General features: G+C 39.4%; 2 protein-coding genes across 2 annotated transcripts in view; one reads left to right on the forward strand and one right to left on the reverse strand.

The window, feature by feature from the left end:
- Window positions 1-25,773, reverse strand: part of LOC123283909 (myosin phosphatase Rho-interacting protein-like) — a 91,862-nt gene that overhangs the window by 50,835 nt on the left and 15,254 nt on the right. The gene's annotated exons all lie outside the window — the stretch shown is intronic.
- LOC139046122 (uncharacterized) lies at window positions 17,362-18,718 on the forward strand. The gene is made up of 2 exons (XM_070516890.1): window positions 17,362-18,085; window positions 18,440-18,718. The coding sequence occupies exons 1-2, from the start codon at window positions 17,392-17,394 to the stop codon at window positions 18,529-18,531; spliced, it is 786 nt and encodes a 261-aa protein (XP_070372991.1). The 5' UTR covers window positions 17,362-17,391; the 3' UTR covers window positions 18,532-18,718.

Here is a 25,773-nt window from a genome sequence, read left to right on the forward strand (position 1 = left end):
GAAAAAGTTCTGCAAATAGACTGTGCCGATGGTTACACAATACTATGAATATACTTAAAGACACTGAACTGTACACTTAAAAATGGTTAAAATGGTAAATTTTATGCTACGTATATTTTTACCACAATAAAAAAGATGAAAAAAATAACTATGTAAACTACATTTTTAAGTGAAAATACTGGTTCTCAAATTTAATCAAAACTATTTCTAACTATGTGAACATTATACATGCACATGTCCAAGGAATTTTAAAGCACCACGGGAGCTGGAGCAAAACACTGCTGGAGGACAGCAGCTCTCTCTGGGGGCAATTTTGCCCCCAGGGTACATGTGACAATGTCTGGAGACTATTTTGGAGATCACAACAGCGGATGGGGTCATCACTGGGGAAGGGGCGAAGGATACTGCTAAACATCTTACGACGCACCCAAGAGTGCCCCCACGACAAACAATCATCTGGCCCAATACAGCAACAGTGATCCTGCTGAGAAATCCTGCTTTAACAAGATTTGGAGAGTTCTTTTTTATTTAATGTGTCTATATTGTTTTTAACGACTGCAGGGTAAATAAAAATTCATTAAAGGCTCACAGCAGTCGGGGCTCTTTTTCTTTCCCCTACAAATCTCCCCCACAATCCGTATTTTTTATTCTAGAGAAAGGTCGGGAACCAAAGGTCAAAAATGGGAAAAGCAGGGGCCGGCCCGGTGGCACAGCGGTTAAGTTTGCCCGTTCCGCTTCTCGGCGGTCCGGGGTTCGCTGGTTCGGATCCCGGGTGCGGACATGGCACTGCTTGGCAGCCATGCTGTGGTAGGCGTCCCACGTATAAACTAGAGGAAGATGGGCACGGATGTCAGCTCAGAGCCAGGTTTCCTCAGCAAAAAGAGGAGGACTGGCAGTCGTTAGCTGAGGGCTAATCTTCCTCAAAAACAAAAACCAAAAAACAAAAAAAAATGGGAAAAGCAGCAAATTGTTACACATGGGTTATTTTTCTGCAAACTGTTCTTAAACAAATTACAAGAACAAATCTGGAATTGGCAGGCTTTTAACACAATTTCCATAGACCTATCCATATGTTGGCTTTGTGTTATTTTCTATTATATTTTTTTCTATAATTTTTTTTAAGATTATGATAGATTACAACCTTGTGAGATTTCAGTTGTACATTATCATTAGTAATGTTGTGGGTACACCACTTCACCCTGTGTGCCCTCCCCCCACCCCCCCTTTTCCCTGGTAACCACCGATCGGTTCTCCTTGTCTATATGTTAACTTCCACCTATAAGTGGGGTCATATAGAGTTCGTCTTTCTCTGTCTGGCTTATTTCACTTACCATAATACCCTCAAGGTCCATCCATGTTGATGCGAATGGAACAATTTGGTCCTTTTTTATGGCTGAGTAGTATTCCATTGTGTATATATACCATATCTTCTTTGTCCAGTCGTCAGTTTCTGGGCATTTAGGTTGGTTCCACGTCTTGGCTATTGTAAATAACGCTGCGATGAACATAGGGGTGCATGGGTTCTTGGGATTGCTGATCCAAAACCAAAAGTGACAAATGGTGGAGAGGTTGTGGAGAAAAGGGAACCCTCATACACTGTTGGTGGGAATGCAAACTAGTGCAGCCACTATGGATAACAGTATGGAGATTTCTGAAAAAGTTAAAAATAGAAATACCCTATGACCCAGCTATCCCACTACTGGGTATCTATCCTAACAACCTGAAATCAGCAATCCCAAGAATTCCATGCACCCCTATTTTCTATTATATTTTATGACTCCACATTCTCATTTGTTTCATCATAGCAATTTATTTTCAAATTTGAGACCTATTACTGTTTTACATCATCGTTTCTCCACGATAAAATAACTTTTAAAAATGTTGTTCTTCAAATGCATCTTTGTAAATGCCCGTAAGCGTAAAATAAATGAAATCAATCATTTTTTTAAAAGTCATAGTAATAAATTAATGCTAAAACTAGTAAGTGAATGTTTATCAAGGAATAAGACATTTACACAGTCTCAGTATCTCCCCACAAATTATTTAGTGGTTAAAAATGGGGAATAATTAACTTTACATAGAAAAGTCTGGTGGATACCACTTTAACCAAGAGATCGAAATTATCATCACCAGTCTTGGGATCAATTGACATCATGTGTCTCCTATCAAGATGCACTAAAAAGAACACAGTATCACTTCTGTTGTATTTCTAGCAAAAGTGCATAACCTTAATCTAATCATAAGGAGGCATCACACACACCCAAACTGAGAGACCTTATGAAAACATAACTGGCCTGTGCTCCTCAAAAATATCGAACTTAAGAAAGACAATGAGAGGCAGAAGAACTGTTCCAAATTAAAAGACATCAGGGCAAGTGGAAACTCTGAATATGGATTTTGGATTAGATAAGAGTATTATACATATTTAAAATTTTTGATTTGTTATTTGCATAAAAGAATACTCTTGTCCTTCCGAAATACTGAAGAATTCAGGGGAAAGGGAGCATGATGTCTGCAACTCACTCTCAAATGGTTCACAAAAAAAATGAATATAACAAGAGAAAATGCAACTAATTAAGTAGTTGGGACAAAATGTTCACAATGGAACTCTAGATAAAGGGTAAACAGGAGTTCTTTGTACTAGTCTTGTAATGCTTAAGTGTGAAATAATATCACAATAAAAGTCACCAGAAAATATGTAGCATTTTAACTCTTCTTCAAGTATTTTCCTTTTCTCAGAGCACAGAACTATTATAGGAGTACAGTTTCAGTTAATCCGACTACCGGTCCAATCCAAGAAAGCAGAGAACAGTTTACAATATATCACTCTAATAACTTGCTTGAGAAAACACAACTTTGCACATTTGCCAACTTTACTCCTGCTTTAAATACCAAGAATCATCATCAGTGTTGATAATATACAAGAATTTTCACAAATATAGGATGAAAAAAGTCTACAAACAAGGTGATGTGATTTGAAAGCAACTTCTGACATGTAGTTTTAGTTTTACATAAATCTCCATCCCTTCCTATTTTCCTACTTTATAGGCTAGAGTTATCTTCTTGAGTTTAATATTAACCATCTGCTTTTTATCATTTCACTATATTACTGTTCCTTTAAAAAACTTGATCATATTACTCTAAAGACTTTTAAAGTATTTGTTAGTTTCCTATAATGAAAAGGCAAAAAATGAAACAGCATAAAAAGCCTTTTCAAATCTGACCCTGTTACACACAAAATTGGGGTTCTCTTGCCTGATGCACATACAGAGCCAATCATTACAGCTTCAGCTTTTGATAAAACAATACAGCGTTACTGCAAGATCGACCTGCAGAGACAGAACGCATAAGCTCTCAGATCTGTCTCCCCGATCCAGGGCTTAGGGTAAAATGTATGGGACAGAGGGCAGGGTGGCCTCAAGTATGGAGACAGAGGATTGGAGGTGAGGATAAGTGAGATAACTGATGATTTGTGCAAGCGTATTCAAGCTTCACGGCTCTTCATAGGACACGTGTTCTCAAACGGTTGTGGGAGTATGATCTGAGGGTGGAGTTTTCAGCCCTTGATGTCAAAAGGTCACTTTTAGAGCATTTGCGGAAGCTCAGTTGATGGGCTGGTGGTCCCAACCGGCCTGAACTGGACAAGGGGGAACTCTCAGTTCCTGAAACACAACTCTTAATTACTCTGTTGATAAGACGGGGTCAGGTGAACCAGTCCGAGTAGGCCCATGGTTACAACTCCAACTACCTTCCTTTTGCTCAACTCTACCTCACCTGTCCTCTCCAATCACACTCAATGCCTCACTGTTCTCAAGGCAGACAAAGGCCCTTCTACCAAGCCTCTAGACATGCCCTTTTCACCACCTAGAATATCTACCCTCCTAACCAACACCAACACCTTGCTTTATGACCCAACTCAAAATTGTCATCTCTCTCTTTGGAAAATACTTGCCATCAACTCTTCAAGGCAAATTATTTGTTCTTCCACATTTCCTGGTTCATATCTTTGTAACTGTACTTAGCCACATCACAGCGTACGGTAGTCTCCCTTTACCCGCAGGGGATACATTCCAAGACCCCCCGTGGGTGCCTGAAACTGCACATAGCACCAAACTCTATCTATACTATGTTTTCCCATACATACAGACCTACGATAAAGTTCAATTTACAAGTTAGGCACAGTAAGAGGTTAACAACAATAATAAAGTAGAACAATTATAACAACATACTGTAATAAAAATTACCACAGATCTTAGCAACCTCAGCATATGTTTTTGTCCTTTCCTTATTAAGTTGAGAACTTTCACCTTTTCACTTAAACACTTGACAGCTTCTCTTTGGCATATCCAAGTTGCCAGTATCACTAATCTTGCACTTTGGGGCCATTATTAAGTAAAATAAGGGTTACTTGTACACAAGCACTGTGATACCACAACAGGTGATCTGATAACCAAAATGGCAACTAAGTGACTAACGAGCAGGTAGTGTATACTGTGTGGATATGCTGGACAAAGGGATGATTCACATCCTGGCAGGACAGCATGAGATTTCATCACACTACTCATAATGGTGCACGACTCAAAACTTATGAATTGTTTTATTTCTGGAATTTTCTGTTTAATATTTTCAGACCATGGCTGATCACATGAAACTGAATACAGTACAAAGAACAGTGTGGGCATTAATGCCCTAGCAGATACCAAGACTTCATAAAAAGTAATAGTTAAGAAAACGTGGCACTGGCATAGGGATTAAAACAAACACACCAGGAATGACATCATACACAAGAGTGGAGCAGGCAACTCCAAAACTCCATCCCTCCACTAAGGCAACAATTATGCGGGTAAAAATCATCAGAATCAACTTTTTTGAAACTCTACAAGCTAATCAAAAACTTACAATCACCAGGAGAACATATAACAGAAAGAGGTGCTAAACTCTGGTATGAGAGCACTGTGGTCTTTTAACTTATGCACCTACCATACCCCACCCCCCATCTAGGTGGCAGCCATGAAGACAGTGGCCCACATACCTAGTGCAACCTGCAGACGCCAAAGAGGGAAATATCAACCTTATTATTACAGAACTGTGGTTTTGACCTGTTTGGTCGTTATCTGACAGATTAGGGCAGGGGTTCACCTTTGTTCACTCACCTCAGAACTTTCTCAGGAGAAGTTCCTGAGACAAGTGGGGTTTGTCTAAAGCATTTAAAGGCAAAAATACCACTTACAGCCATGTGGGGCAAGGGATAACAACTAGGCCAGGCACTAAACAGACATAAAAGAATGGGAAGAAAGAATCTGAAGGAAGAGAACATGAAGGAATAAGGGCTCCAAAAAGCTCCTGCACATACCAGGAAATTTGGAAGGCCACACCTACGCCCAAGGCTGGAGACACGCTCAGAAAAGACATGACAAGGCTACAAGCATTCACCTCTAGCTGACCTCTAGCCTCCACACAATCAAGAAGTAAGGGCTAGGGAAGAGTCTTAAATGAACTGGCTAAGCACTGCAAAGTGCCCCAACACTGAGCCAATCTGCAAAGAGTGGGAGAGTTGTTTGGGTTTTTGTTTTTGCTTCTAGGCATTTAAGGAAAGTTCTGTTAAACCACTAACAGACCAGTAAGCTACCAGAACAAACTCTTCAGTGTTCACGCAAGACAAAAAATAGTCTGTCTAGAAATAAGAAAGTTCACCAAGCAAAAACGACAACCCACAACAAGCAGCAGCAACAAACTCTGGGGAGGGAGAAGGATGTTTTCCAGTTACCACATTACAATATTCAAAATGTCCATTTTCAATAAAAAGTTACAAGCATACAAAGAAATAAGAAAGTATGGCCCATTCACAGGAAAAGAAATTAACAGAACTGTCCCTAAGGAAGCCCAGATGTTGGAATTAGTAGGCAAGGGCTTTAAATCAACTGTTTGAAATACACTCAAAGAGCTAAAGGAAACCATGAACAAAGAACTAAAGGAAACAAGGATATCTTACCAAGGTAAGAAAATCCAGAAAAATAAATTACATAAAGAAACCAAATAAAATTTTAGAGCTGAAAAGTGCAATAACAAAAGTGAAAACTTCATGGGGCTGGCCCAGTGGCAAAGTGGTTAAGTTCTCACACTCCACTTCGGTAGCCCGAGGTTCATGGGTTCAGATCTCAGGCACAGACCTACACACCACTCATCAAGCCATGCTGTGGCAGCATCCCACATACAAAATAGAGGAAGACTGGCACAGATGTTAGCCCCAATCTTCCTCACCAAAAAAAATTCACTATAGAGGTTCAACAGAAGACTTGAACAGGGAAAAGAAATAATCAGTAAACTTGAAGATAGCCCCATTGAGGTTACCCAGTATGAGGAACAGAAAGAAGAATGAAGAAAAATGAACAGACCATCAGAGACACCATCAAGTATACCAACACACGCATAATAAGAGCCACAGAAAGAATAGAGAAAAAGGAGCACAAAAAATGTTTTAAGAAACAATAGCCAGAAACTCCCTAAATTTCATGAAATACATGCTTCTACACATCCAAGAAGCTCAATGAACTCCAAGTAGGATAAACAGAGATCCACACTGAGACAAAATATAAATAAACTGTCAAAAGCCAAAGAAAATAGCAAAATCAACAAGAGAAGTGACAACTACAAGGGATCCTCATTAAGATTAACAGTTGAACACCATGGAGACTAGAGAACAGTGAAAAACACATAAAGTGCTGGGAAAAAAGTCCTAACAACCAAGAATTCTATATCCAGCAAACATATCATTGAAAAATGAAGAAGAAACGTGCCAAAAAACAAAACCTGTGGGAATTTGTTGCTAGTATACATGCCCTACAAGAAATGCTAAAGGCTGTCCATCAGGCTGAAATCAAAGGACACCACAGTGTAACACAGACCTATACTGTAAAATAAAGAACAATGGTAAAACTAACTACATAGGTAAATACCAAAACTAATATATATATTTTTTGGCTTATAACTATTCAAACTCTTTCCTTGAGTTGCTAATCAAAAACACCCCCAAAAGAGAAAAACCCAGGATCAGATGCCTCACTGGTAAATTCCACCTTACATTTAATGAAGAATTATCACCAATCCCTCTCAAACTCTTCAAAAAAGAGAAGTGGAGGGAATACTTCCTAACTCATTCTATGAGGCTGGTAGTACCCTGATACCACAGTCAGACATAAACAGCACAACAAAATAAAATTACAGACCAATGTTCCCTATGAACACTGATGCAAAAATACTAGCAAACAGAATTCAATAACACGTTAAAAGAATTATACACCATGGCCAAGTGGGATTTATCCAAGGAATACGAAGTGTGACACAAAAATAAACTGATGTAACAGACCACATAAACAAAGGGCAGAAAAATCACACAGCCATCTAAATTGAAAGAGGAAAAGCAGTTGACAAAATTCAACACATTTTCACGATAAAAACACTCAGAGAACTAGGAAGACAAAGGAATTTCCTCAACTTGATAAAGAGAATTTTGAAAAACCCAAAGGTAACATCATACTTAATAGTGAAAGACTAAAAGCCTTCCACATAAGATCAGGAACAAGACAAGAATGTATTTTTGCCACTTCTATTCAACAGCAATAGGAAAGGAAAAATAAATAAAAGGTATCCAAATAGGAAAGGAGGAAGTAATTCATAGAGGACGTGATCTTATATAGAGAAAACCCTAAAGAATCGACAGAAAAGCTACTAGAGCCAATAAATGAATTCAGCAAAGTTTCAGGATATAAGATCAACACACAAAACTCAAAGTTATAGTCCTATACACTAGCAATGAACAATCCAAAAAGGAAACTGAGAAAACACTTCCATTTACAATAACATTAAAAAGAATGAAATATGGGACGTCAGCAACATGGCGGTGTGAGCTCACCCAGGACTTTCTCCCCTCCAAAGTACAACCAAAAAGAGCAACTGCTTTCCAACCAAAAAAACAATCCTAATAAGAGAAATCATCAGAGACTGACAGCAGCCAAACGACGGAAGGCGGAGAGGCTGCAGCCGGCCTTGGAGGAGCTGGAACAGGGTAGGAGAGAACTTCGCTCACTCCCCTAGAGACTGGGATCACTGCCGCAGGTGAGGAAAGAAGCGGGGGAGGGGCCGCACGTTAGGGGATCATGCAGGACTCCCACCGCCCATGCAGCGAAACCCTCTAACAGGGGAAACATTTCGCGTACGGGAGCCCCAGCAAGCCAGGGCCCCAGGAGACCAGAAAGTGAGAGCGGACCCAATCCAGGTCAGCGTGAATGAAAGTGCCCCTCCTCCCCCAACCAACGCTGGGCGCTGCCATCTTGGCTGAAGGCGCAGGCTCAGAAAAGAAGCCTCTCGACCCCCATCTAGTGGCAACAGGCTGTAATTGCAGCTGAATAATAGTGCGCAAAAACCGCTCCTCTACTATCCAGCAGTTTATAAAAGCTCCAGTCCAAAAGGAAAACAATAAAAATACAGAAGTAGGTCCTGAGGGCTTGGAAGTGGGTAAACTAAGTGAAGAGGAGTTCAAAATAGCTATCCTCAAAATAGTCAATGAGGTAAGGGGAAATATAGAGAAACAAGTCAACGAGTTCTGGAGTTACTTGACAAAAGAGATCGAAATTATAAAGAAGAATCAACTAGAAATACTAGAGATGAAAAATACAACAGATCAGATAAAACAGAATACGGATTCCCTGATGCCCGTGTAGACACCACAGAGGAGCAAATTAGCATAATCGAAGATAGACAGGCTGAATGGCTCCAGAGGAAGAAAGAGAACTAAGAATTAAAAAACTGAAGAAAATCTCAGAGAAATAGCTGACTCAATGAGAAAGTGCAACTTAAGAATCATCGGGATTCTTGAGGGCGTGGAAAAGAAAATGGAGCAGAAAGTGCGCTCAACGAAATAATAGAAGAGAACTTCCCAAATCTAGGAATTGAGAGAGAAATGTGTGTGGAGGAAGCTTTCAGATCTCCTAGATTAGTCAATGTAAAATGACCTACTGCAAGGCACATAGTAGTAAAGACGGCAAAAATGAAGGGAAAAAAGAAAGAATACTCAGAGCAGCAAGGCAGAAGAAAATAACCTACAAAGGAACCCCCATCAGACTTTCAGCAGACTTCTCTATAGAAACCTTACAAACTAGGAGAGAATGGAATGACATATTCAAAACTTTAAAAGATAAAAATCTTCAGCCAAGAATACTCTATCCAGCAAAAATATCCTTCAGATATGAGGGAGAAATTAAATCTTTTCCAGACAAACAAAAGCTGAGGGACTCCGTAGTCACACGATCTCCACTACAAGATATCCTCAAGAAGGTTCTCGTACCTGAAAAAAGAAACAAAGGGAGTAAGGGGTCACAAAACAGAGTAGGGAGACAAATAGATAGAATCTGAATAGGATAGCAAATATCCAACTATAGCATTAAGATAAAGGGAAGGAAATCACAAAAGCAAACACAATCTTATCACTCTAAGCACAAACTCACATCACAAGTTGGAATAAGAGACGAAAATAATAATTTAGGAGGGGAGGAGGAAAGGGACTGAAACAGCGTAGGCTGAGGAAGTAAGTGACCACCAGAAAATGGACTATGTCATACATGAGATTCTGAATACAAACTTCAGGGTAGCCACTAAACTAAAAAACAGAACAGAGACACAAAACATAAATAAGGAAAAATCTAAGAAACCCAGCAAAAGAAATTGCAGAAGTCAATGGGTAGGCTAAAACACACAGGACGAGAAACAAAGGAAACACAGGAAAACCAGCAACAGAATGACAGCATTAATCCCTCATGCATCAATACTCACCCTCAATGTAAACGGACTGAATTCTCCAATACAGAGACATATAGTGGCAAAATGGATTAAAGAACAAGATCCAACAATTTGTTGCCTCCAGGAAACACACCTCACCTCCAAGGACAAACAAAGGCTCAGAGTGAAGGGGTGGAAGACAATACTCCAAGCTAATAGCAAAGAAAAGAAAGCAGATGTCGCAATGCTTATATCAGACAAAACAGACTTCAAGATCAGGCAGGTAAAGAGAGACACAGAGGGACAATATATAATGATCAAAGGGACACTTTATCAAGAAGAAATGACGCTTATAAATATCTATGCACCCAACACAGGAGCACCAAAGTTCATAAAGCAGCTATTAACAAACCTAAAAGAAGATATCAAAAATAACACAATAATAGTAGGGGACCTCAACACCCCACTCACATCAATGGACAGATGATCCAGGCTGAAAATCAACAAAGAAACAGTGGAGCTAAACAAAAAGCTAAAACAGTTGGACTTACTAGACATATATAGAACACTTCATCCAAAAACAGCAGAATACACATTCTTCTCAAGCGCTCATGGAACATTCTCAAGCATAGATCATATGTTGGGAAACAAGGCAAGCCTCCACAAATTTTAAAAAATTGAAATAATAACAAGCATCTTCTCCGATCATAATGCTGTAAAGCTAGAAATTACAAGAAAGAAGCTGAGAAAGGCACAAGGATGTGGAAACTAAACAATACGCTATTGAATAAGCAATGAATCATAAGGAAGAAATCAAAAAATACCTGGAGGCAAATGAAAACAATAACATGCCATACCGACTCATATGGGATGCAGCAAAAGCTGTATTAAGAGGAAAATTAATCGCACTACAGGCACATCTTAACAAACAAGAAAACTCCCAAATCAGCAATCTTAAACTACACCTAAGTGGATTAAAGAAAGAACAAACAAAGCGCAAATTCAGCAGAGGGAGAGAAATAATAAAAATCAGAGCATAAATAAATGCTATTGAAACAAAAAAGACAGTAGAAAAGATCAACGAAACAAACAGTTGGTTCTTTGAGAAGATAAGTAAAATTGACAAACCCCTAGCCAGACTTACAAAGAAAAAAAGAAAGAAAGCTCAAATAAACAAAATCAGAAATGAAAGAGGAGAAATAACAACAGACTCTACTGAAATACAATGGATTATAAGAGAATACTACAAAAACTATATGCCAGCAAAATGGATAACCTAGAGGAAATGGATAAATTCTTGGACTCCTACAATCTCCCAAAGCTCACTCAAGAAGCAGCAGACAATTTGAACAGACCGATCATAAGGAAAGAGACTGAAACAGCCATCAAAAGCATCCCAAAGAATAAAACCCCAGGACCAGATGGCTTTCCTGAGGAATTCTACCAAACTTTCAGAGAGAATTTAATACCTATCCTTTTCAAGCTATTCCAAAAAATTAGGGAGGATGGAACACTTCCTAACACATTCTACGAGGCCAACATCACGCTGATACCAAAACCTGACAAGGACAGCTCGAAAAAGGAGAACTACAGGCCAATATCACTCATGAATACAGACGCAAAAATTCTCAACATAATTTTGGCAACCCAAATACAGCAATTCATCACAAGGATCATACATCATGATCAGGTGGGATTCATACCAGGGACACAGGGATGGTTCAACATCCACAAATCAATCAACATGATACACCACATCAACAAACTGAGGAATAAAAACCACATGACCATCTCAACAGATGCAGAGAAAGCATTTGACAAGATCCAACAGCCATTTATGATAAAAACTGAACAAAATGGGCATAGAAGGGAACTACCTCAACATAATAAAGGCCATATATGACAAACCCACAGCCAACATCATTCTCAATGGGCAAAAACTGAGCGCCATCCCCTGAGAACAGGAACAAGACAAGGACGCCCTCTATCACCACTCTTATTTAACATAGTACTGGAGGTCCTGGCCACAGCAATCAGGCAAGAAAAAGGAATAAAAGGAATCCAAATGAGGGGGGGAAGAAGTGAAACTCTCGCTGTTTGCAGATGACATGATCTTATATATAGAAAACCCCAAAGAATCCATTGGAAAACTTTTGGAAGTAATCAACAACTACAGCAAAGTTGCAGAGTATAAACTCAATTTACATAAATCAGTAGTATTTCTATACTCTAGTAACAAACTAACAGAAAAAGAACTCAAGAATACAATACTATTCACAATTGCAACAAAAAGCATAAAATAAGTCGGGGTGAATTTAAATAAGGAAGTGAAAGACCTATACAATGAAAATTACAAGGCTTTTCTGAAAGAACTGGATGACGACATAAATAGATGGAAAGACATTCCGTGGACATGGATTGGAAGAATAGACATAGTTAAAATGTCCGTTCTACCTAAAGTAATCTACAGATTCAACACCATCCCAATCAGAATCCCAATGACATTCTTTACAGAAATAGAACAAAGAATCCTAAAATTCATATGGGGCAACAAAAGACCCCAAAAATTGCTAAAGCAATCCTGAGAAAAAAAAAACACAGCTGGAGGCATCACAATCCCTGACTTCAAAACACACTACAAAGCTACAGTAATCAAAACAGCATGGTACTGGTACAAAAACAGGTACACAGATCAATGGAACAGAATTGAAAGCCCAGAAATAAAACCACACATCCATGGACAGGTAATCTTCAACAAAGGAGCACAGGGCCTACATTGGAGAAAAGAAAGTCTTTTCAACAAATGGTGCTGGGAAAACTGGAAAGCCACATGTAAAAGAATGAAAATTGACCACTGTTTTTCACCATTCACCAAAATAAACTCAAAATGGATCAAAGACCTAAAGCTCAGACCTGAAACCATAAGGCTTCTAGAAGAAAATGTAGGCAGTACACTCTTTGACATCAGTATTAAAAGGATCTTTTTGGACACCATGTCTTCTCAGACAAGGGAAACAATAGAAAGAATAAACAAATGGGACTTCATCAGACTAAAGAGCTTCTTCAAGGCCAGGGAAAACAGGATTGAAACAAAAAAACAACCCAATAACTGGGAAAAAAATATTTGCAAGTAATACATCTGACAAAGGCTTAATATACATAATACATAAAGAACTCTCACAACTCAACAACAAAAAATTAACCCCATCAAAAAGTGGGCAGGAGACATGAACAGACATTTCTTCAAAGAAGATATACAGATGGCCAATAGGCACATGAAAAGATGTTCATCATCGCTGATCATCAGGGAAATGCAAATCAAAACTACACTAACATATCACCTTACACCCATTAGAATGGCAAAAACAGCTAAAACAAATAGTAACAAATGTTGGAGAGGTTGTGGAGAAAAAGGAACCCTCATACACTGCTGGTGGAAATGCAAACTGGTGCAGCCACTATGGAAAACAGTATGGAGATTCCTCAAACAGTTAAAAATAGAACTACCATATGATCCAGCTATTCCACTACTGGGTATCTATCCAGAGAGCTTGAAGTCAGCAATTCCAAAAGACCTATGCACCCCAATGATTCTTTCAGCATTATTTACAATTGCCAAGATGTGGCAGCAACCTAAGTGCCCATCAACAGATGACTGGATAAAGAAGATATGGTGTATATATATATATATATATATATATATATATATATATATATACACACAACGGAATACTACTCAGCCGTAAAAAAGAACAAAATCGTCCCATTTGCAACAACATGGATGGACCTTGAGGGAATTATGTTAAGTGAAATAAGCCAGATAGAAAAGGACAATCTCTGTGTGACTCCACTCATATGAGGAATTTAAACCTGTGGACAAAGAGAACAGATTAGTGGCTACCAGGGGAAAGGGGGGCGGGGGTGGGGGTGGGCACAAAGGGTGAAGGGTTGCACCTACAACACGACTGACAGACAATAATATACAACTGAAATTTCACAAGATTGTAAGCTATCATTAACTCAACAAAAAAATTTTTTAAAAAAGAGAATGAAATATGCAGGAATAAATTTAATCAAAGAGATTCAAAACTCAAACAATGAAAACTACAAAACATTGCTTAAAGAAATTACAGAAGACCTAAATAAACAGAATGGCATCCCGTGTTCATGGACTGAAGGATTTAATATTGTTAAGAGAGCAATATTCCCCAAGTGACCTACAGATTCAATGTAATCCCTATCAAAATTGCAACAGCCATTACTGCAGAAGTAGAAAAGTCAATCCAAAAAATTCATAGGGAAATGCAAGGGATCCCACACAGCCAAACCAATCCTGAAAAAGAACGACAGAGTTGGAACACTCTCACTTCCCAATTTCAAAACCTGCTACAAAGCTGAAGTAATTAAAACAGTGTGGTACTAGCATAAGGATAGACATAGAGACCAATGGAACAAAACAGAACAGCCCAGAAATAAAACCATACATCTAGGGTCAACTGATATTGGACAAGGATGCCAAGACCACTGAATGGAGAAAGAAGAGTCTCATTAACGGTGCTAGGCGAATTGTATAGCCACGTGCAGAAGACTGAAGTTGGATCCCTATCTCACATCACGTACAAAAACTAACTCAAAATGGATTGAGACCTAAATATAAGAGAGCTAAAATTATAAAATCCTTAGAAGAAAATAGAGATGAATCTTCATAACTTTGGATTTGGCAAAGATTTCTTGGATGGCATCAAATACAGATACAACGAAAGGAAAAATAGATAACTCGGACTTCATCAAAACTGAAAACTTCTGTGCATCAAAGAACACAACCGAGAGAGTGAAAAGACAACCCAGAGAAAGGGAAAAAATACTCACAAATCATGTATCTAATAAGGGATTAATATCCAGAACTTATAAATGACTCCTACAACTAAACAAAAAAGACCAAACACCCTAATTTAAAATTGGGCAAAAGACTTCAATAGACATTTCTTTAAAGAAGACACAGAAACAGCCAATAAGCACGTGAAAAGATGCTATACATCAGTAATCATTAGTGAAATACAAATCAAAACCACAATGAGATAACACTTTACATCCATTAGGTTGGCTATTATCAAAAAAATAAAATAAAAAGCATTGTTGGCAAGAATGTGAAGAAACTGGAATGCTTATACGTTGCAGGGAATGTAAAATAGTACAGCTACTGTAAAAAACGGTTTGTTGGTTCCTCAAGACATTACAGATAGAATTCCACTTCTAGGTATACACCCAGAAGAACTGAAAGCAGGGACTCGAGCAGACATTTCTACACCACTGTTTACAACAGCACTACACACTATACTCAAAAGATAGAAACAAACCAAATGTCCATCAACAGATGAATGGATAAACATGGTATATACATACAATTAATGGAATATTATTCAGCCTTACCAAGGAATTAAGTTCTGATACATGCTACAAAATGGATGAACTTTGAGGACATTATGCTAAGTTAAATAAGCCAAACACAAAAGGACAAATATTGCACGATTCCACTTATATAAAGGTATCTAGAAAAGTCAAATTCACAGAGACAGAAAATAGAATGGTAGTTACCAGAGGTTTGGGGGGAGAGGGGATTGGCGAGCCATTGTTTAATGGGTACAGAGTTTCAGTTTGGGACAATGAAAAAGTTCTGGAGATGGATGGAGGTGACAGCTGCACAACAATGTGAATTATTTAACGCCACTGAATTGTACGTTTATAAAGAGTTAAAATGGTACGTTTTATGTTTTGTAAATTTTATTACAATTAAATAAAGCCAAAGCCAAAGCCTTAAGGTTTTCTTGCAGGTCCTACAAGATGGGAGCCCCTGTTTCCTCTATGGCCTTCTCTCCTACTAAGACAGCACCTTATGAAATTGCAACATCCCACCTTAGAACATCTACTCTGATCAATAATAATATTGAACTCTTAAAATGTACATGACATTATCTTATTTAATATTGACTTCCAATTACTTCTTTACTTTTAATACCCATTTTCGGTAGAGGTAATCATCAAGATTCAGAGATTGAGTTTCCAAGGCAAGCATGGAACTCAATTAAGATTTTAACCCATGTCTTTATTACCATTAAGCTATACTTCCCCTTATGCTATGAGAGAAAAGTTGGGTTCCCCATAATGCACAGACATTCGCAAATATGTAAAAGAATCTCCAAAACTTTTATTTTAATAAATAGTACATAGTAAATTTCATTCAAAATTAGTACGAATTATTTCTCACTACTCGTCTCCAGTCCCTAATCACATTTTACAGCGTTTATAATCTCATACTAAAAATATCTTGGTTGAAATTGTTTTTTTATACTGAGTATTGCTTGGTCTTTTTAAACAGGTTCTAAATAAACTTGCTTAAATAAAAAAATAAAATAGACCACAATGACATATCACTTCACACCCACTAGAATGGCCATATTTTTTTTTAAAACACCAGAAAAGCGTTGGCAAGGAGCTGGAGAAACTGAAACCTTCAAAGATAGCTGATGGCAATGTTAAGATGTGCCACTGTAGAAAACAGTTCGGCATTTCCTCAATAAGTTAAACACAGAATTACCATAAATTATGATTATGACTCAGCAATTCCACTCTTGGGTTTATATCCAAGAGATATGAACACATATGTCCAAACAAGAAAATGTACATAAATGTTCATAGTAGCACTATTCACCATAGCCAAAAGGGAGAAACAAACCAAATGCCCATCGACTGGTGAATGGATACACAAATGTAGGATATCCACACAAAGGAGTATTACTCAGTCCTAAAAAGGAATGAAGTACTTGGGGTTGGCCCTGTGGCTGAGTGGTTAAGTTCACAGGCTCCGCTTCGGCGGCCCCGGGTTTCGCCGGTTCATACTCCTGGGTGCGGGGACACGGCACCGCTCATCAAGCCACGCTGAGGCGGCGTCCCACACGCCACACCTAGAAGGACCCACAACTGAAAATACACAACTGTGTACCGGGGGGCTTTGGGAGAAAAAGTAAAAGTATAATCTTTGAAAGAAAAAATAAGCAGCACAAGAGAAAAACAGCCTCGAAACGCACTTGATTGCTAAGAGGTGGCCTGCCAGGCACAGCTTCCCTTGCAATAAATCTTACTTCCCATCAACCCACGTTAACCAGCTCCCCATCCCTCGTGGAAGAAATAAATAGGCTCTAATTACTTTTGCTCGAAATTTGCCCAGAAAGTGGAGAAACATTTGAGGTCTGCCTTCCCACCCACTAAAGCCGGACTTCACAAAAAGTAACGCACACGAGTCCTCCAGGAGGAAAACCCTGCGTTAGTATCCCCTCGCCTCGAGGTAGACCCAAGGATATCCTTCAGGATCGGCCCACAGAAAGAACGGAAATTCCAGGCAAGCCCTCCCACTCACCCCCAAAACACGGGCTGACCCCACGGGCTGCCGAAGAAAACATTCCGCAAGGCCGGGGTACTTCCCGTCTCCAGCAGCCGAAACGCCACGAAGCCGTCCCAGGATCTCGCATCCTCCTGCCCGCTCGCCCGCCCCTCCCCCGCTTCCCACCCCCCACCCCCACTGCTGCCCCACGCAGTTTCCAGGCCCCAAGATTAGGAGGAATGACCGGGACACCAAGACCCGCCTCCGGCTTGGGAGTCTCAATCCCACCAGCTCCGGAGAATCAAGACAGGAGGGCGGCTGAGCCGCGGCGGCCGAGGAGGCTGCAGGGAGCGACCCCCACGCCACCCCCACGCCGGCCTGAGTCGAGCGCCGAAGCCTTCTCCCCGAAAGGGAAAAGGATGCCTCTCTCCGCCAAGCAACACGCCAGCCTCTGCCCTCACGCCAGCGCTTCCCGACTCCGAGGGCGCGGAGGCCCGGCCCGCCGGGACCCGGGAGACGGGCTTGTTTTACCTCAGGGGTTCAGCAGTCACGGTTTCGCTTCAACGCCTTGTCGGCTTCAGCGAACGGAGGGCGCCGCTCTGCGCTCCCGGCGCCCGGTTACCACAGAAATGCACCGGCCTCGTCGTCGTCCCCGTAGCTGCTGCTGGATCCTCCCCACAGCTCGAAGGCCGCTGCCGCCGTTACCGCCGCAGGAGCCGCGGAAACAAAGCGCCGCCGCCGCCGCCGTTCTGTCGGGCCGAGGCTCAGGCAGGAGAAGCGGCGCCGCCTCCCTCCGCCGCATCCCGTCGTCCACCGGCTCCCTCCGCCGCGGCGCAGGCGCTTATTGGCCGCGGAGACGCACCTTCGTTGGGGGCCTGTTGCTAAGGCGGTCTACGTCGTTTGATCCCGTCTACCTTGTCGTGGGGGGTCCAGGTCAGTCCCATTGACCTGAAAGTGCTAGTGACGTATTTTGACTTTATTCGGAAAGTGCTTTTTGACCCGTCTTCTTTTCTTGCACTTATTGACAAAACAATAATATTTTACTATAGAATAATACTATATATGAATACTATAATATTAGTATATTACTATACTAAGCCTTTATCTGGGTTATCTCATGTAATCCTTATGCCCTTTGAGGCAGATAAACGCTTGTTAACTACATTTTCCAGATGAGGAAACCAAGACACAAAGTCCCACAGTCTTGGAACTGAAATTCAGACCAGACACTGCCCTCTTAATCACTACTCTGTATGGCCATATTGTATATTTTTTCTTATATTCCAGGTTATCGAGTTCTTTGCTTTCCTAGATGTTTTATATATAATAGTCACCATGCCACAATGCTTAAAAACATAAACCCGCGGCCCAGTGGTTAAGTTCCCGCGCTCCGGGGCAGGTGGCCCAGTGTTTCGTTGGTTGGAGTCCTGGGCATGGACATGGCATGTTCATCAAACCACGCTGAGGCGGTGTCCCACATGCCACAACTGGAAGGACCCACAACGAAGAATATAATACAAATATGTACCAGGGTCTTTGGGGATAAAAAGGAAAAAGAAAATCTTTAAAATAAAAACAAACATATACACAGACATACCTCGTGTTATTGCGCTTCACTTTACTGCTCTTCTCAAACATTGCACTTTTTACAAATTGAAGGTTTGTGGCCTTGAGCAAGTCTGTTGGTGCCATTTTTCCAACAGCATTTGCTTACATCATGTCGGTGCACCACATTTTGGAAATTCTCGCAAAATTTCAAATGTTTTCATTATTACTATATTTGTTATCATGATCTGTGATCAGTGGTCTTTGAGATTACTACTATAATTGTTTTAGGGCACCACGAACCTCACCTACATAAGACAGCAAACTGAATAGATGTGTGTTTGGACAGCAATTTCCCTTCTCTCTCCCGCTCCTCAGGCCTCCCTATTCCCTGAGACACAATATTAAAATTAGGCCAATTAATAACCCTACAATGGCCTATGGGTGTTCCAAGTGAAAGGAAGAGTCGCATGTCTCTCACTTTAAATCAAAACCTAGAAATGATTAAGCTTAGTGAGGAAGACATATCAAAAGCCAAGATAGGCTGAAAGCTAGGCCTCTTATGCCAAACAATTAGCCAAGCTGTGAATGCAAACGAAAAGTTCTTGAAGGAAATTAAAAGTGCTACTTCAGCGAACACACAAATAAAAAAGCGAAAGAGCTTTATTGCTGATATGGAGAAAGTTTTAGTAGTCTGAATAGAAGATCAAACCAGCCACAACATCCCCTTAACCCAAAGCCTAATGCGGAGCAAGGTCCTAACTCTTCAATCCTCCGAAGGCTGAGAGAAGTGAGAAAGCTGCAGAAGAAAAGTTTGAAGCTAGCAGAGGTTGGTCCATGAGTTTCAAGGAAAGAAACCATCTCCATAACATGAAAGTGCAAGGTGAAGCAGCAAGTGCTGACGTAGAAGCTGCAGCAAGTTCTCCAGAAGATCTAACCAGGATAAATGATGATGGTGGCCACACTAAACAACAGATATTCAATGTAGACAAAACAGCCTTATATTAGAAGAAGATGCCACCTAGGACTTTCATAACTGGCGAGGAAAAGTCAATGCCTTGCTTCAAAGCTTCAAAGGACAGGCTGACTCTCTCGTTAGGGGCTAATGTACCTGGTAACTTCAAGTTAAAGCCAATGCGCATTTACCATTCTGAAAATCCTGGGACCCTTAAGAATTATGCTAAAGGTACTCTGTCTAAGCTCTATAAATCAAACAACAAAGCCTGGATGACAGCACATCTATTTACAACATGGTTGAGTCAATATTTTAAGCCCACCATTGAGACCTACTGCTCAGAAAAAAAGATTCCTTTCAAAATATTACTGCTTATTGACAATGCACCTGGTCACCCAAGAGCTCTGATGGAGATTGCAACGAGATTAATATTGTGTTCGCGCCTCCTCACACAACATCCATTCTGCAGCCCATGGACCAAGGAGTAACTTCAACTTTCAAGTCTTATTATTGAAGAAATACATTTTGTAATGCTATAGCTGCCATAGTTAGTGACTCCACTGATGGACCAGGGCAAAGTAAATTGCAAACCTTCTGGAAAGGATTCACCATTCCAGATGCCACTAAGAATATTTGTGATTCATGGGAACAGGTCAAAATAGCAACATTAACAGGAGTTTAGAAGAAGTTGATTCCAAACCTCATGGATGACTTTGAGGGGTTCAAGACTTCAGCGGAGGAAGTAACGGCAGATGTGGTGGAAATAGCAAGAGAACTAGAATTGGAAGTGGAACGTGAGGATGTGACTATATTGCTCCAATCGCATGATAAAACTTTCACAGATGAGGAGTTGCTTCTTATGGATGAGCAAAGAAGGTGGTTTTTTGAGATGGAATCTACTCCTGGAGAAGATGCTGTGAAGATTATTGAAATGACAACAAAGAATTTAGGATATTACATAAACTTAGTCGATAAAGCAGTAGCAGGCTTTGAGAGGATTGATTCCAATTTCGAAAGAAGTTCTGTGGGTAAAATGCTATCAAACAGCATCACATGCTGCAGAGAAATCATTCATGAAAGAAACACAGCCACCCCAACCTTCAGCAATAACCACCCTGATCAGTCAGCAGCCAGCAGCATTGAGGCAAGACCCTCCACCAGCAAAAAGATTATGACTTACAGAAGGCTCAGATGATGGTTAGCATTCTTTAGCGATAAAGTATTTTTAATTAAGGCATGTATATATTTTCAGACATAATGCCACTTAATATTAATATACTTAATAGACTATAGCATAGTGTCAACATAACTTTTATATGTCCTGGGAAACCAAAAAGTTCCTGTGACTCGCTTTATTGTGATATTTGCTTTATTGTGGTGGTCTGGAACCAAACCCACAATATCCCCAATGTATGCCTGTGTGTGTGTGTCTGTGTGTGTGTGTGTAACATAAGACCAACTTGAGATCTGCATACAATTCTTTCAATATTGAATAAATCCAAAACTGCCACTTGGAATACACATACACATCGACCTTTTCCCCAGTCTGATGTGATATTTAGCTCACAGAACAACCAATCTAGGTCTATTTTCTCCTCATTACAGAGGTTTGGCTGGATGAGCTCTAAAAGCCTCTCCAACTTTCATGTTCTATAAGTTAATTGTCGATTGGTAATCTCTGCAAGTCACAAATCAGTTCTCTAAAATCGAATGGCCTCAAATTTTATTTCCAATTTTATTCTGCCATACATGTTTTAGTCCATTCCATTTACCTTTCTTGAAATTTGCAAGACCTCCTGTTGTGTTTAGGTGACAGGGTTGCTGCTTTCTACTGGAATAGCAAGTGATGAGCCTTTCTTGAATGGAACACTTTGATAATCTGATAGACTCAGGCAACTTTTTAATCAAGAGAAGCTTTTACACATTTCAAGTCCTCTGTCAAGTATTCAAGTACCATTGCCAAATATACAAACTAGACTTCTGTATCTGGTATACTGATTTTATTCTTGTCTTCCATACATTAAATGTCACTTAAACATACAATTTGCAGAAGTTATATTTTCCTCCTTGGGAAATGCAATAAATTTGACAGGAGAGCCACTCCATTACATGACAGCCACTCCATTACATGACTTTTAAACTAGTTCTTGCTGACAAGACTCCTTAATACTAAACAGCATTAAACGACAAATTCCACAAATAGAGAAACATCTTAATAACAAATTGATAATCACAGAATTTTTAAAATTTGTGAATCATAAGAAAGACAAGTCCAATAAAGGATGACTAACAAAGTTTGACTGATAGATTATTGTACATACATCACTTTTAGTAGATGATTCTCAATGAATTTCCTTCAGCTATATTTTAGAAAAAGTTCACTGGCCCATATCGCTTTCATATTTTTCATCAAATTGCCACAGAAATCAACATAAAACCCTTTCTTGGACTCTTGACCATAAATGTGTAATTTGTGAATCTGCTTTCGAAGAAAGACAAAGTAAATTACCCTTAAAAGAGCAAATTGGAGGAGAAAATAGATGCTCTCATAATTTGTAATAAATACCATCACAAATTGTGACTATTTTATGTCAAAATCATAATGCTTTGGCAATATCTATGAAATTTTTAAATGCGTATATCCTTTAATCCAGAAATTTAACTTCTAGGAATTTACCCAACAGATATATGTGAAAAATGAGATGTTCACAAGACTATTCACTGCAGCATTGTTTGTAACATCCAAGCTTTGTAAATAACATAGATATTCCTCAATAGGACACCGGTTAAGTGAATTGTGCTATGCAGACAACAGAATACCATATAGCACCTTAATATAAAAATTTTTCAAAAATCATTTGCATTTCCATGCACTAACAATGATCAATCCAAAAAAAATTTTAAACAAATCTCATTTACTATAGCAACAGAAAGGATAAAATACTAAGGAATAAACTGAATCAAGGAGGCAAAAGATTTGTACACTGGAATCTAGAAACTATTCCTAAAAGAAAGTACAAATGAATGGAAAGATACGCCATGCTCATGGACTGGAAGACTTAGTGTTGTTAAATGGCCACACCAGCCAAAGGGACCTGCAAATCCAATGAAATCCCTATCAAAGGCCCAACATCATTATTTGCAGAAATAGAAAAAAATCCTAAAATTCACATGGAAGCTCAAGGGACCCTGAATAGCCAATACAATCTTACAAAGGAAGAGCAAAGGTGAAGACTACACATTTCTTGATTTCAAAAAATACTACAAAGCAACAGTAATCAAGATGATGTGGCATTGGCATGAAGACAGATATATAAACCAATGGAACAGAAAAGAAAGCCCAGAAATAAACCTTTGCATATATGGCCAAATAATTTTCAACAAGGATGCCAAGACTACACAATGGGGAAAAGACAGTCTGTTCAACAAATGGTGTGAGGAAAATTGGATATCCACTTGCAAATAGTGAAGTTGGACCCTCAACTTAACACCATATACAAAAATTACCTCAAAATGGATTAAAGACCTAAACCTATAAAATTCCTAGAAGAAAACATAGGGGGAAGATTCAGGACGTTAGATTTGACAATGGTTTCTTGGATATGACACCAAAAGCACAGGCAACAAAAGTAAAATAGACAAATGAGACTACAGTCGTGTGCCACATAACAACGTTTCAGTTAACAACGGACCACATGTACAACAGTGGTCCCATAAGATTAATACCATACAGCCTAGGTGTGTAGTAGGCTATACCATCTAGGTTTGTGTAAGTGTACTCTATGATCTCTGCACAACTAGGAAACCACCACATGATGCAGTTCTCAGACTTCCCCATCTTTAAGCAATGCATGACTGTATATCAAGCTTAAAAACTTCTGCACATCAAAGGAAACTATCAACAGAATGAAAAGACAACCTATTGGGGCCGGCCCCCTGGCTGAGTGGTTAAGTTTGTGCGCTCTACTTCCATGGCCCAGGGTTCCGCCAGTTCGGATCCTGGGCACAGACATGGCACCACTCATCAGGCCATGCTGAGGCAGCATCCCACACAGCACAACAAGAGGCACTCACAACTAGAATATGCAACTATGTAGTGGGGGTCTTTGGGAAGAAAAAAAAAAGATTGGCAACTGAGCTAACAACTGTTGCCCATCTTTAAAAAAAAAAGACAACCTATGGAATAGGAAAAATACTTGCAAATCATATATTGATAAGGGGTTAATATCCAGAATATATAAGGCACTTGTACAATTTAACACCAAAAAACAAATAACTCCATTAAAAAAATTGGTAAAGGACTTGAATAGACAATTCCCCAAAGCAGATATACAAATGGCCAACAAACATATGAAAAGATGCTCAGCATCACAAATCATAAGAGAAATTCAAATCAAAACAACAATGAGATATTACCTCCTGCCTGTTGGAATGGCTATGATAAAAAGACAGGAATAAATGCTGGTGAGGATGTGGTGAAAGGGAACACTTATGCACTGTTGGTGGGGATGTAAAATGGTGTGGCTGCTGTGGAAAACAGTATGGAGTTTCCTCAAAAAGTTAAAAATAGGATTACCATATGGTCTAACACTTCCACTTCTGGATGCATACCTAAAACAAAAGACAGCAGGGTCTCAGAGAGATATTTGATACTGATGTTTATGGTAGCATTATTCACAATAGCCAAAGGGGGAAACAATCCAAACGTCCTTTTACGATGAGTGAATAAAGAAAACGTGATATACCTCAACAAAATATTGGCAACCCGAATACAGCAATACATCAGAAAGATTATACACCATGATCAAGTGAGATTTACACCAGGGATGCACAGATGGTTAAACATCCACCAATCAATCAATGTGATACACCATATTATGAAAATGAGGAATAAAAATCATATGATCATCTCAATAGATGCAGAAAAAGCATTTGACAAGATCCAACACCCTTTTACAATAAAAACTCTCAATAAAATGGGTCTAGAAGGAAAGTACCTCAACATAATAAAGGCCATATATGACAAACCCACAGCCAACATCATACTCAACAAGGAAAAACTAAGAGCCATCCCTCTGAGAACAGGAACAAGACAAGGGTGCCCACTCTCGCCACTCCTATTCAACATAGTAGTGGAGGTTTCGGCCAGAGTAATTAGGCAAGAAAAAAAAGGTTGTCCAAATTAGAAAGAAAGAAGAGAAACTCTCCCTGTTTGCAGATGACATGATTTTATATGTAGAAAACTCTAAAGAATCCATTGGAAAACTATTAGAACTAATCAAGAACTACAGCAAAGCTGCAGGGTACAAAATCAACTTACAAAAATCAGTTGCATTTCTATGCTCTAATAACGAACTAACAGAAAGAGAACTCAAGAATACAATCCCATTTACAATCACAACAAAAAGAACAAAATATCTAGGAATAAATTTAACCAAGGAGGTAAAAGATCTATACACTGAAAACTACAAGACATCATTGAAAGAAATCGATGATGACATAAAGAAAGGGAAAGATATTCCATGCTCATGGATCTGAAGAGTAAACATAGTTAAAATGCCCATAATACCTAAAGCAACCTACACATTCAATGCAATCCCAGTTAGAATCCTAATGACATTCTTCACAGAAATAAAACAAAGAATCCTAAAATTCATATGGGGTAACAAAAGACCCCAAATTTCTAAAGCAATGCTGAGAAAGATGAACGAAGCTGGAGGCATCACAATCCCTGACTTCAAAACATACTACAAAGCTACAGTGATCAAAACAGCATGGTAACTAGTACAAAAACAGGCACACATATCAATGCAATAGAATTGAAAGCCCAGAATGAAAACCACACATCTATGGACAGCTAATCTTTGACAAAGGTGCCAAGAATATACAGTGGAGAAAGGAAAGTCTCTTCAATAAACGGTGTTGGGAAAACTGGACAGCCACATGCAAAAGAATGAAAGTAGACCATTATCTTGCATCATACACAAAAATCACCCAAAATGGAGTGAAGTCTTGAATGTAAGATGTGAAACCATAAAACTCCTAGAAGAAAACATAGGTAGTGCACTCTTTGACATCAGTCTTAGAAGGACCTTTTCAAATACTATGTCTCTTCAGGCAA

The sequence above is a fragment of the Equus asinus genome, chromosome 9 (genome assembly GCF_041296235.1).
Source record: "Equus asinus isolate D_3611 breed Donkey chromosome 9, EquAss-T2T_v2, whole genome shotgun sequence".
Taxonomy (NCBI): domain Eukaryota; kingdom Metazoa; phylum Chordata; class Mammalia; order Perissodactyla; family Equidae; genus Equus; species Equus asinus.

What these genes read in the sequence shown, in the direction of transcription:
- LOC139046122 (XM_070516890.1), top strand. Translation starts at nt 17,392, where the DNA reads ATGACCGGGACACCAAGACCCGCCTCCGGCTTGGGAGTCTCAATCCCA. An exon ending in CCTTGTCGTGGGGGGTCCAG is followed by an intron (nt 18,086 to 18,439) that starts GTCAGTCCCATT and finishes CTTATATTCCAG; the next exon opens with GTTATCGAGTTCTTTGCTTT.